The sequence below is a fragment of the Myiozetetes cayanensis genome, unplaced genomic scaffold, assembly GCF_022539395.1.
Source record: "Myiozetetes cayanensis isolate MyiCay16 unplaced genomic scaffold, myiCay2020 scf5-8, whole genome shotgun sequence".
In the NCBI taxonomy this organism is placed as follows: Eukaryota; Metazoa; Chordata; class Aves; order Passeriformes; family Tyrannidae; genus Myiozetetes; species Myiozetetes cayanensis.
The window spans coordinates 99,456,023-99,469,089 of NW_026087742.1; the positions used below are offsets into that span (position 1 = coordinate 99,456,023).

The window sequence follows — 13,067 nt, forward strand, 5'->3', positions numbered from 1 at the left end:
AGTTACCTCTTCTTTGTTCTTTGTTCCTGGGAATGCTTCTTGGCTTTTGCCTTTCTTGCACTGTAGAAAGTAAACATGACTGTATTTGTTTAACAGTTTGTTTAGTGAATTTACTCATCTGTAAAGCAGATTAGTTTTGAAGGCAGTTGTTTCTGGTGGGGTATTCTGTTTGTGACTGCATTTTCATTAGAGGCAGTTATTATTGATCCAGGCTCAGGATAGCTGTGTTCATTGGGATGTTAAATAAATAAATATTAGCATGGTACTTCCTCTATTTACATGATTCTTGTGGAAATTCTTTGATAAGAGCCCATAAATATTTGGATGAATCAAGTGAGGTGGAAAGCAAATGGTTACTGAGCAAGGTTTCAAACTGGTGTACCTGAACAGTTTGAGAAAAATAGTAGGATGCAAGGATGGAACTAGCACTAGCAGAGTGATACATATGCTGTCACTTACCAATATTTCCTGTGTCACCCTGAGAAAGAAATGAATGCATATGTTTGTTTGAGTGACATGAGACATCCTCTTATTGGAGGAAACAGTGGAGTTGGGTGATGTTGTGAATGCAGATGGATAATTTTCCTGACATTTGTTCCATGTGGAAAAAGTAATATTTTGAGCTGCCATATCACGTTTGTAAAGTTCCCACACTCAAATGCAAATTAATTTGAAGCAGAGTAAGCAGTATTGCAACAAAGCACTAAGCAAAGCTCATTGCTTCTCATTTGGGTGTAACAGAGTAACAGAGGCTTACCTGGCACCTCTAGCATGGCATATTATTTGTTAGCACTTTAAAGAAAACTTTCCAGAGTATGGAAACTTGAAATCAGAAGGAATTAGAAAAACTTGTCTTTATTCTCTAGATACTGGGCTAGATACATCTGTGTTATGTCAGTTGCTTGTAGTTATGCTGTGCATAAATAAGAATAATTTAGTGATTGGTTTCAGTATACTGGGAATGTTCTACTGCTGCCATTTTCACTACTGCACCAATAGCACTTTGCCTGCCATCATGATATTTAACATTTAGCATTTAGTGTACTTTAAGTGTTTAAAGCACTTCACAAAGCATCTGAGATATTGCAGTCTCGCCTGTTTTGTCATATTTCCAAATTTAATAAAATCAAGGTCAGGTTAATATCTCATAAATACAAACCATTCTGTGCATAAAATGAGATTGAACTGCTCCTGGTAAATAATGGGTAAGAAGCAAGGTATGAGTATTATATGAGAATGGTATCCCTCTTCCCTAAATACTGCACTGAGAACATGGAAATACACCATGCAAGAGATTCAGCTGCCTTGTGCTATGGAATGCTCTGAGGCCAAACCTGCCCTTTGTGAACAGAATTTGGAAGGTCACGTGGAAGTGGTCCATATTTTACTAAAACAAGATGTTTGATGTAGGATATGGGTGCTCAGATAAGTTGTGAAAGGGTGAGTGAGGGTCTGGCCTGTGTGTTACCTCTACTGCAGTGCTTGGCTATGGGAATTATCTCACGCTGTGGTAAGCATGAGGCTCTTCATCCTTCTTTCAGTGAGGGACAAGCCATCCTACATTTAGTGGTGATGGTAGGCATGATGCAGATTTGCATCATAGTTTACCTTATAATAACTAGTTATGTTGCTCATGCTTGCAGATTCCCATATCTATATATAAATCTCTGGGAGTTGTTACAGGAAACAAAAGGGTTGTTGATGGTTGATGTACCCACCTATGAATCATAAGTTTAGGAATCAAATGCCATTTTTAGATATTTGCTGCAAGCTCAAATGACTATCTTGATACTTGTTTTGATCTCAGAGCTATGTAAAACCTCAGTCTTATATCTGGATAACTAGTCTACCCCACTGAGTGCTGCAGGGAGAACTAGAACCTTGTGGAGGGAAGAACCCAGCACTACTTAATACTACAAATATACGCTATTGCCACTAGAGATGTAGCAACAGCTCTTAGAGGCACATGTATTTTGAGAAGTCAGCAGTTACAGCAAAGTTATATTCAGCAAACAACTTCACTTTATTCAAGATCAGTCTCAGTTGCACTATCCGAACTGTTAAATAGCTATAACTTCTGTTTTAAAGCGTTCTGCAGAGAGCAGTCAACACGAAGGGTTTGTATAGCAGTGTTCAATAAAATTAGTGTAAGTTGTGTTTATTCTGCATGCAGAAAAAATAATGAGAGTTAAAATCATAATCTACATAGTGTTACCCCCTAGATACTTGTGACTCATCCACTCCCAACCCTTGACTGATCTCTGCATGGATTTTGAAGGGGCTTATGCACATGGAAAGCTTGGCAGCACTGTGTGGTGATACCAAGAATCCTGTTCTGGGCACTCACATTCTGTGACATCTGTATTTTGCATTGCATACACCACTGCACTGGTTTTATGTTCCAGAGGCAAGGATCATATCTGCTCTGGCCCATTGAGGACACCTGGAACATCAGAAAAATGCTAAATCAACTCACAGGAGGCTTTACATTCTCTCCAAGCCACCCATTTGTGGTACCTGATTCCCACAAACTCATTTCAGGCTGTCAGCCAGCTCAGAATATTAGCATCTGCCTAAAAGCTTATTTTAGCAAAGTGATAGAAAGTGGTTTTATTTAAGGTTTGTGTACTTTTTTTCTGCATTAATTGCCTCCTTCTCTTTTTAATATTTTCACTGCATCTCAGCCATATGAGATTGATTCAGAAGGTGATATAATTCAACTGTAATGGTGACCCACGGCACTGAACCTAAAATATATTGGTCAGGAAGGTAAAGGCATTGTAAAAACTTTTTATTTATTTTTTTTTCCTGCTCCAGAAAACATTCCCAATTGCCTAATAAGGTTGTAGAGCTGTGCTCTGAATTGTGGTGCCAGTGCATTTAGCCAGAAATAGTTACAAAGCAGATTACTACATATTTTTTAAATATGAGAAGATTTTTGAATGTGTTACAGAATTTGACAAGAGAGCCACTTGGAATTCTGGAGAGAAGATCTGTGCAAATTCACAAATTACCTTTCTTTCCCTTTTTTTGCTACTCCTGTTCAAAGAGCAACAAATTACATAAGAGTTTTCCCAAGTCTTTCAAAATATCTGTTTTCCTGTCTTTGTTTGTCTTTACAGTGCTAGAAGTGTTACACTTACGTGGACAATTAGTTCCTCTTGGTTTCAACTATTGACCTAGTTTTAATTGTAAATGTGGATGAGGACAGAGTGTCTGCTGGAAAGCACTTCTTTGCTGTAGGGCACCAAGAAACAGAGAAAGTTCAAACTATTGGATTGCTCCATTTGTGTAGCTGTTCCAGGAATAATTACTAGCCACTCCATTTTGGCAACAATTAGCTGACAGGGTGAGTTGGCCCATCCAAAAGCCCTCACCTGCTTATGCAAGCCAGGGGAAGTATTTGTGAAAACAGCACATTTATTTGCAACACCATCTCCCACACCAGCTGCCTTACTCAGGAGTTTCCAAAATCAGCTGTTCCTAGTGTGGCCATAGTGCTGAGGGACAGAGCACTGAGTCAACTCCCTCCTGCACCCTCATGACCCCACACACCACTTTGTGTTATATTAGGAGTTATGACTACCATGTCCATCATGTAAATAATCAGAAGAAATCTGTAGCACTTTTATGACACAGTCTAGCTTAGTGGAGTGGTAGAAAATGTTACATTCTACAGCTCTGTGTGCATCCTGTGCTTTAATTTGATGACTTCAATTTTTTTTTACAATCTGTTGTTGGGATTTAAGAGGATTTGGACTTCACTAGCAGCATTGTCTTTCCATGTGACAGATTAACAGAGGTGGGAGCAGAGAGATGTTTATCATGACTGACGCAGCTGTTTACCTATTAAACTCTGACCTCACACAATCATATTTATTACCCCAAGTCCTATCAGAATAGTACTGGTATTGACAAGGTGGGGATTCTCCCCTGGAAGTTAATGTTAATCTGCACAGGGAAATTTTCCTTGAAAACTGTTTAGTTCTTGCATTGGCAAAACTTCACACTATCCCATGCTAACTGCCCTGACTTTCCAGGAGCATAAAATATACCTCAAAGTATACCTCATATACCTCAAAGTACATTTTCGACATTTAAAACAAACCAAAACATTGAAGGATAATCAGTGCAGAGATGCTAACTGAAAGAGAAAACATATCTAAAAAAAGCTGGGGGTTTGACAGCTATTGCTACTGTAGGCAGAGGGGTTATAGTACTACAATCACTAAACTTTGTTACATTGCACAATGTTAGTGGGACACAGTGACTTCCCAAATTATGGCTGTATGCTGTGTGAATCCAGTGAACTTGAAAAATTTGTATTCCCATGGGCATGATTACAGTAATAAAATGGTTTCAGAGGCCAAGAAATGGAAGCTTTTTGTGGGAGAAGCAGCCATTCTCATTATGGCTGAACCCAACGTCTTTGGCTTATCATTAGCTGCACGCTTTTCACCCTTCCTTTTCTTTCCTTCTTGCCCTTATTCCTGCCTCTCCTTCCAGCCCCACTCCCCTTCCTTGCAGGGTCTTTTAGTTAAATAGACTCAGATTTTTCTCATCCTTTGGGATTGTTTCCTAACACTCTCTTAACTGCATCACTCACTCCCCTCTTTCTCATTCCCTCCCAATCTTCAAATTCAGTCTGAGGATCTAGCCCTGGCTTTCCAATACCTTTTCTTTCCTGTTGTATCTAAAGTACTTGGTTTGAATAACAAATAATAAAATCTACTAAATAAATAATAAAGCCTAATGTGGGTACTTTGTTATGCAACTAACACAGTTATTGTGAAAACCCCATTGTTCATAATGCTTACAGAAAGAATGATTTACATTTTAATGACACAAAATTAGTTGCCTTTTCACTTCATAAGGTATTTAAAGCAAAGCAGGGATATGGACATTATATCTGAGCATGTACTGCTTTACTTCTTCCTCTCATGCCATGCACATCTCCAGCTGACAGGTAAGAGCCCTGGAGGTGAGGTAAATACAAACACAAGAGGAGATCTGCATAGACTGAAGGACCATGCTGCTAGGAGAACAAATGGCTCTGAACTGGTGATAAGTAAGCTTAAAGAGGAAGTTATAAAGTTTACAGCCCTACACACCTTGAATTCCTAGAACAATATTCCAGCAGACATGGGGACACCCACACAACTAGATACCATTAAATGAACTTTGATAATTTTGAAGGCGATGAGATGATGTGACTGTGGAGGGTAGCAGAAGATCAGATTTTATGGCCCAAGATGTCACTTCTATAGCCCTATATTCCTGTGTCTCAAATAAAAAAGGAGACTTTGTTCTAAGTACAAAAGTGAAAAATGCTGCTAGATACCAATTTGTACATGTGAAGTTGTTCTTGGCTGGCAGGATCAAAAAATATTGGCAGGTGGTTACTTCTGGGTGCCAATGGGACAGTTGCATAGCCAAGCACATGTCTGTACTGGCTCTCCTTATGGGTATTGGCAATGCCTGTCCTTGATTGCTGGTGATCAGTCACTTCATTTACCCATTGAACTTGCACCAGGGCAGTTAAAGGTTAGGTGTAAAATAATGCAGGTGCAGGAACCCTTTCTATATTGTACAAAAAAGCATGTTTTCCTAAAATATGATTCCAGAGCCGAAGGTCTTTTGCCAATTGAATTGCAGTAGATGTTACAATGCCAGGAAGAAAGCAACACTATACTAAGCACACACTGCAGGAAAACTAGATAGAAAATGACAGAGGAGAAAGGAGAGGTGAAATACTGTTCTTCATGGAAAGGAAGGTGGTTACAGAATTTAACTGTTACATGTAATCATACTTGAGTTTAATTTCATAGATTTGTTTGAGCAATAATTGGAAAATCATTTGCTGGCAGCTCATGTGCTGGCTTTGTGTATCTGCAGACAGTGATTGCATTACAATGAGAAGTGGGATGCCTATAATGAGAAATCCACCACCCTGCTCCCTGCCAGCTCCTGTGTTGTTAAGCAGTACATGAAGCAAAGCAAAGCAAAGCAAAGCACTGGAGGGAGGGAGACCACACTCGGAAACAGCAGTGCATGAAACTCCAGTCTGTAGCTCAAATTTAGCCATAGCAGAGAAGGCCTTATGTCTCCTCTAAGCTCGACTTCAGCCCATTCCCATCTGACAGAAATGAAGCTGCGGAACATGACAAATATTAAAGAGGAATTCCAGGACTCCTCAAAAATAAGGGGAAAAGCAGTCAATTTGACTGTTCTATTTAACAGGACAAAGCCTGTAGACTGTGAAAATTACCAGAATTGACATTCAAAATGATGAGTCAGGTCCCTGAAAAAATAATGAGATGGACTACAAAATGAAAAGCCCTTTAAAAGTATACCACTAGGATTTTTTTTTTCCTTCTGATATATGAACAGTGTGTGTGCCCTTCTCTCAGGCACAGATCACCCAAGAGAGGGGGCTGGGAAGAATATAAGGAGATTTTAGATTCTCCTTCCTGTTTCAGTGCCACTAGCCTGAATGGCATTTGCTCCTGTGTCATGCAATGCTGTCATGGTTGCTGTGCAACTTCATCTCCCCTGCCAGTTTAGTGAGGAACTTTGTCTGCTTTTGCTTAGGTAATATTTTTATGGGTTTTTTTCAGCAGCTACAGGGATCAGGGATTTAATCTTTCAAAGAAAAAATGTACCACTAAAAATACTTTTATCTTTATTGTCAGCTTGGAGCTTTAAGAAAAATAGCAGAAATCTTGAAATTTATGATCGCATCTTTAGATTTAGCAATAATGGGAAAAAAAAAATCCTACTTGTCTCACTAAATCCAACACTGAGGGGTTTGCACAGGTATAAGTCTTTTCATAAAAATGGCACACAGCCAATGCCAGCAGTGATCATGCGTGTGCTATTTATGTTCTGGTATTTGCAGCATAATGTCCTAGATTGTGAAGTCTCCTGTCCCAGCAGCTGAGGTGCAGATGGGCGTAGTGTGGAAGAATGAAGGGATAAGAATAGAAACAAAATGTTATTTTTGACATCATGCCTACTCATGGTGAGGCATTTGTTGCTTTTCATGCTAGTAAGGAGATAATCATGGGGTTTTTTTTTGTGGAGAAGAGGGATTTTTATCCTTATTTCTAGGACTATTTAAATTCCCAACAGTATTTCTATACTTAATAGAACTGATCCTAGTTATTTATCATTAGAAAAAACTCTGTGAGAAGGTTGTTGTTCTGTAGCCCACGCACAGACAACCACTCTTGCAGAACTACTATTGTGATCCACAGGGCATTTCTCATGGGGGATCAGTGTCCTGCTCTGAGGTGAGAAGTCACTTAGATTAGGGGAAGTTTTGTGTGTGTTGCAGCACATCAGGCTATGATGTGATAGCTGTTTGTAAAGAAGTGGATTAGAATAAAGTCTAACAGTTGCTGCATACTGGGCAATATGTCAAGTCTCAGTTAAAATTACATATTCTCTTAAATTTATATTAAAAAAGTATTCTTCGATTATGTCAGGTGTAAACCCAATTCCCTGAGACTTGAAACTGTACTAGCAGTTCATTACCTCAGATTTGTGTTGTGGACCATTCACAAGCAGTGTGTCTGTGTAATGCTCTGAAGCATTTTTGTAGCACTGTGAGATTATCAGAGAAGTGGTGTGATGGTTTTGAGCTCCAGCCTTCAAAACCTACGAGTGAAAGAAAGAGACTGGAAATCATCTTGAGAATAATCTATTTACAAACATTTTTTCCTTATTGAATTTATTTCTTTTTTTTTTTTTGCTTTCTTATGCAAGATCCTTACCCTCTACTACTTTGGAAGTTAGTTGTCAAAGGGCAGACTGGCCTCGAGACTTAACACCCTGAAGAGAGGTAGGAGTGGCATTTGACAGGAACTGGGCAACAGGAAAAATAGGGGGAAAGGGTACAATGACAGACCAGGATGCAAGGGGAAGAGTCTGGGCTCTGTGTCGTGTAGGTGACTGAGAGAGGTGTAGGACAGATGGACAGACATTGGAGCAGGTGGAAAAAGCATGTCCAGGCCAGAGAAAGAATAGGACAAAGGCAGGAATGGGCAAAGGATGAACAGGAGACACAGTATCTCAGCCCTGCTACTGAGTTCAGGACTTGATTGCACTGCACATAAATACCTCTGAGCCCCCTTGGCTGCACATGTGTGTCACACCCCCCACTGCCTTTTTCTCAGAGGGTGATGGCTGGCTACAGCAGCTACATTTGGGGCAGCAGCAGTGCCTATGCTGAGCTCTGCTGCTGGCCCATCTGAGGCCATGGCTGCTCATGCCACGAAAAGACACTGGCGTTGCAAAACAAGGTGTTCAGGTGTTAAAGATCACCAGCATGAGGTTTCTGATTAATAACATGTTGTCAGGCTATTTATTTTTTTCCCCCATGGGATGCCTTATTTTGGCTTCTGTGACAAAGGAAGCCTGCAGGGCTTTTATCTTCCTGTCTGCGGAAGGCAGGGAATGCAGACCTCTGAGTGATGCTGTCAGGGGGTTTCTGGGACAATCAGAAATTAAAGATTTTGAGCTGAGGTGGGAAGAGACACAGGCCCACAACCCAAGTCTGAGTAATGCTGGGACATTATAGTGAAACCAGGGAATGAAAGACGGTAGTTTGAATGAAATGCTGAGTGAAGAAGTCCCAGCAGTGCTTGCTGCACATTGAAGGCCTTTAAGGTCTCAGCAGATGCTGCTGATAAGGACTTAGCTGGTGTATGAGGGAATCCTCAGGAGGAGGGTCCAAAGCTTAAGACAGACAATGCTGCCCTGGAGTACTTGGATCACAGCCCAGTCTCTGCTACAGTGTTACTCAGTAATATTATTGATTGATTTATTTATTATTTTTGTCGCAGTGACGGCTAATTGTTCATTCTTTGTTTTCTGGCTCTGATTCTGCATTTTGTTCTGTTCATAGTCTATTTGCTCTATTCCAGGGCTTGATTCTTCCTTGGCTGTGGGGTAGGGAGGGAAAGAAGAGAGCATCTTTTCCTCTCCTCAGAGGCAGCTTGCTGTCCCTGGCATTGTGCCTGGAGTGCTGAGGCGCTGGAGACGTGACTCTCTCCTGCTCCCTCATGAGCCCTCTCTGCTCAGCTGGAAAACATAATGTACCCAACCCCAGAGCTTTCTGTGAGCCAGCTGTGCCACCTGACTCTGGCTAGCAGGGAGTAAGGGGTGCTCAGGTAGCTGAAGTCAAAATGAAGTCCATGATCAGCTGCTTCTCCTTTCAGTTGTACAGATGGTTCATGAAGCACTTCCCATCAGTGTTTTATGGTTCTGTGCCACCAAATCTGTTATTTATGTATCTCAAATGACTTGGTGGTGGGGCGCCTGAAAAATAAAATAATTGTTCTATAGCAGTTTATTCCATTTTAATAATGATTAAAGTATTCATCAGTGTAGTTCCCCATTAAATCTGCTCTTTGCACCATCTCTCCAGGGGCCCTTCTTGAATTTGCCAAGTGTGAAGACATTCATTTTGCTGAAACATTTTCTGTCAATGACACTTGTGTCATTGTGTGGGTACCTGTATCTACCTAACACTTTCCATTTCTGATCCTGTGTCCTTATTTATGTAAATATATAAGTAGTGACATGGAACCAGGGTTTGGAAACACTTGCAGTATCCTGTTTTTACTGAAAACTAGTCAACTGGTATAAATTGATCCACTGCCATGGACTTCAGTGGATCTATTTTGGACCCCAGCAGCTGAACATTTAGCGTTTACTAATCTCGTTGATCTCGTTTCTCAAATCTTTGCTCACGAAGCCTAGCCATGAATCTCGTTGAAAATCAGTGGATCTGTGGATGATACCAGGCTATAAACATTTGTTTCAACACTTGCATTACTCCTAGTAAAGGGGATTACAGAGGCAAAGATATTAACTATGAATGGTTAATCTGCTGAGATGAGCAACAGGTAGAGGTAAAGCTATAAGGGCATGATCTCTTGAGCTAACCTCATTAACACAGTGAACAGAAATTATTTTTCATTTGTTAAGATAAGAAGAGAATAGTTCAGTCTTCCTGAAAGACACCAGTGATTAGGAAGTGAAAGTAGGACATCAGGCTTTGTATGGACCTACATAATGAACATTTTCTCATCTCACCTCTAGAAAAAAAAAAAAAAAAAACCGGAAGATATATCTACCTAGTATCAATTTTTCCCTGTGAGGCTTAAAAGCTGAAATTGGATGTATTTTTTTTCTCATGAGTTTGATATTAAAATAACAAGAGATCTCTCTGACCATGTATGTAGTCAAATCCTAAACCATTTGAACTTTTTTGGAGTAGAAGGGGAGGAAGGGGAAAGGAAACAAAGTCAGTTTGCAGTCCTGACACCTGATAGTCAGTAAAATCCGAGGGGTGGATATGCCATGCCTGCTTCAATGAATGCAACAAATGACGTATTTGCATGAAGGCATGTTTGAAAGGAACTTAAAACATCTAAGCCATATTTAGAAGATGACTGAAAAGAAGGAAGAGAGTTTGATATAGCAATGTTTCAGAAAATAAGGCAAAAACAATGTTTTGTTAATACCGGGGATTAGCAATTAGCTCACTTTAATGCAGGAAATTACCTTGTAAAAATGAGACTAGTTAACATTTGCAGGGCACCTACAGTATTTAAATGAGGAAAGGACAGATTTTCAATGACATTTGTATGTCTACTAGATATACTTTTTTCTCTAGATGACAATTTTTTTAAACTTATGCTGTTTGCTCCCAAAGGTTAAATGGGAGTTTATTTACTATGATCATATTGAGAGGAATACTTTTGTTCGTCTCAATGCCCTTCACTAATTCATACAACTGATCTCTAATTTCCTGATACTGTTATCTTGTTCACTGAAGACTGTGTCAGGATGAAAATAATGTGGCTTTCTATGCAATGTTGAATGTGATCTTTGATCTGGCTGAGGCAATTTTGATCTCAGTTACCTAAATATCATCTTTTTGTCATAGTGATTTTATGACAGGACAGTAGGTCTAGAAGCCCAGTCAGACCATCCCCAAAAATTGACATGGTGAAGAAATAGACTGAAAGAGCTTGAATCAGCTATATGTGGTAAGAACTACAATATCACCATGGAAGACAGAACTCAGTCAAGTATTTCTCCATAGAGATCACATTTGTCCCTGAGAAAACATAGTTTCAAGGTTATATTTTCAAACAGCTGGCCCGTGGGTTCACTGGCATAATTAAAAATTTGTTCTCATTGTACTGTGTTAATATTTCAGTTTCCTTTCAGATCAGACAATCTTGTTATTGTCCTTAATGATAAATAGGCACAGAGGGGTATTTTATTTGCTTTCTTTGTGTCAAAGTGTTTTTTTGTGCTGAAGGTAATCTGAAATAAAAGAGTACTTTTAAAATATGATTTAAACCAAAATCTTAACACTTCTTCTGTTTTTCAAAGCAGCTAGTTGTCTGTAATTATGCCATCCTACTGGTTTGCTAAAAATGGTTTCTTCTCCTCAAACAAGAAAATAAAAGAAATAAAGCAGAGGTCTTGAAGTAGATTTCACTTAAATGTGGAAAGCTAAAATCAAATAAAAACAAGAAGAAAAAAAGAAACATTAAAAGTATTCCCATTCAAGTAAAGTTATGCTTTATCTGGGACAATAACAACTGAAAAATTAAAAGACAAATATATTTTGTATGATTTTTTTTCCTTTAGGCTTACTTTCTTCTATCTGCACTCCTTTAATGTGATGTGATTTTAGCTTTTACTGTATGATGGTTTTTTCTTTCTTTTAGTGGCTCAGCAGTAAGAACGTAGGGTTGGAAATGGGACTTGTACACAACAAAAGCACTCTGTTGAAAAAACCCCATAGTTGTTGTTTTCTTCTTTTGCTTTTCCAAAATAAAGCTTAAAAACCTGTGTCCCATGATCAGTCATTACAGCTTTTGTATTATTTCGTTCCATATTGTACATAAAACATTCACTGGTACATTAGTGGAGAACATGTCTTGCTATCCTGATGTTGTCTCCTCTGTGCTCAGCTCAGTCAGTGCAGGCTGAGACTGCCCAGTTTGCTCACAAACTCGGTCTTCACAGCTCTTATGTGCTGAAAAGCTCCCAGGGGAGATGAGCCCAGCCTCCGAGGTGCTAAGATTTGATATTGATCCTTTAAACTCTAAATATGAGGCTTAAGATAAAACCTGTAGGTGTCTAACATTTTCTTCTTTATTTTTTCCCCCTCCAATTTTAGGCTTACTTTAACCTTATCCTGTCCCATGGACCTGAAGAATTTTCCTATGGATGTGCAGACATGTACAATGCAGCTAGAGAGCTGTGAGTGTCCAGTTGCTTTATCTATCAAATAACATGATTTTATCCTAACATTTGGAGGTTAGATAGTATCTATGTTGTCACATTTATGTGATAAGACTCAATATTCCTAATTTGTATGGAAAAATAATGGAGGAACAGTGCTTTAACTGTTGATCACTGTAACGTGTGGTCCCCTGTTCTGTGCTTTTCCTAGTCCCTTCCCTTTCCCTCTCCTGGGTCACATCACCTCACCCATCAGGGCTGCATCCCTTCCAGGGGTAACCACCTCAGTGCTGCATGGGGGAAATCTTTAAATATCAGGAAAGTGAGAGCAATTCTTGCATAGCCAGGAATCCACTATGACCCAATTAAACAGTGGTCCTATTAATATACTTAATGTGGTAAGCTAAACACAGCCAAGCATGGACTGGAGTATCAGCACACACCACAGCACCATTTCAATTCAACCAGGTAACAGTCAGGCAAAACCAGGAGTGGCTCAGATAATGGCATATACAAGTGATCATTCCAAATATTCAGTAGGTACCAGTCCAACCTGGATGGGTTTTTTTGTAGTGAGGGGAGAAGGGTTTTAGCTCTATGGGTATGGACTGTGGGTTGCCACATGCCTTTGTGCCCAGAAAATCACAGAATCAAAGACTGGTTTAGGCTGAAAAAGTCCTTAAAGATTATCTAGCTCCAATCCCCCTGCATTAAACAGGGACACCTTTCACTGGACCAAATTGCTCAAACCCCATCTAACCTGGCTTTGAATACTTCCAGGGATGGAGCATCCA

At 39.6% G+C, this 13,067-nt stretch overlaps 1 protein-coding gene across 8 annotated transcripts in view; it reads left to right on the top strand.

Annotated features, from left to right (window-relative positions):
• GLRA2 (glycine receptor alpha 2) overlaps positions 1-13,067 on the top strand; it is a 127,022-nt gene that overhangs the window by 33,621 nt on the left and 80,334 nt on the right. For all 8 annotated transcript variants that reach the window (XM_050331931.1, XM_050331926.1, XM_050331927.1 and 5 more), the window contains exon 5: positions 12,209-12,291. In XM_050331931.1, coding sequence (XP_050187888.1) covers positions 12,209-12,291 — 83 coding nt within the window. The remainder of the gene's footprint in view (positions 1-12,208; positions 12,292-13,067) is intronic.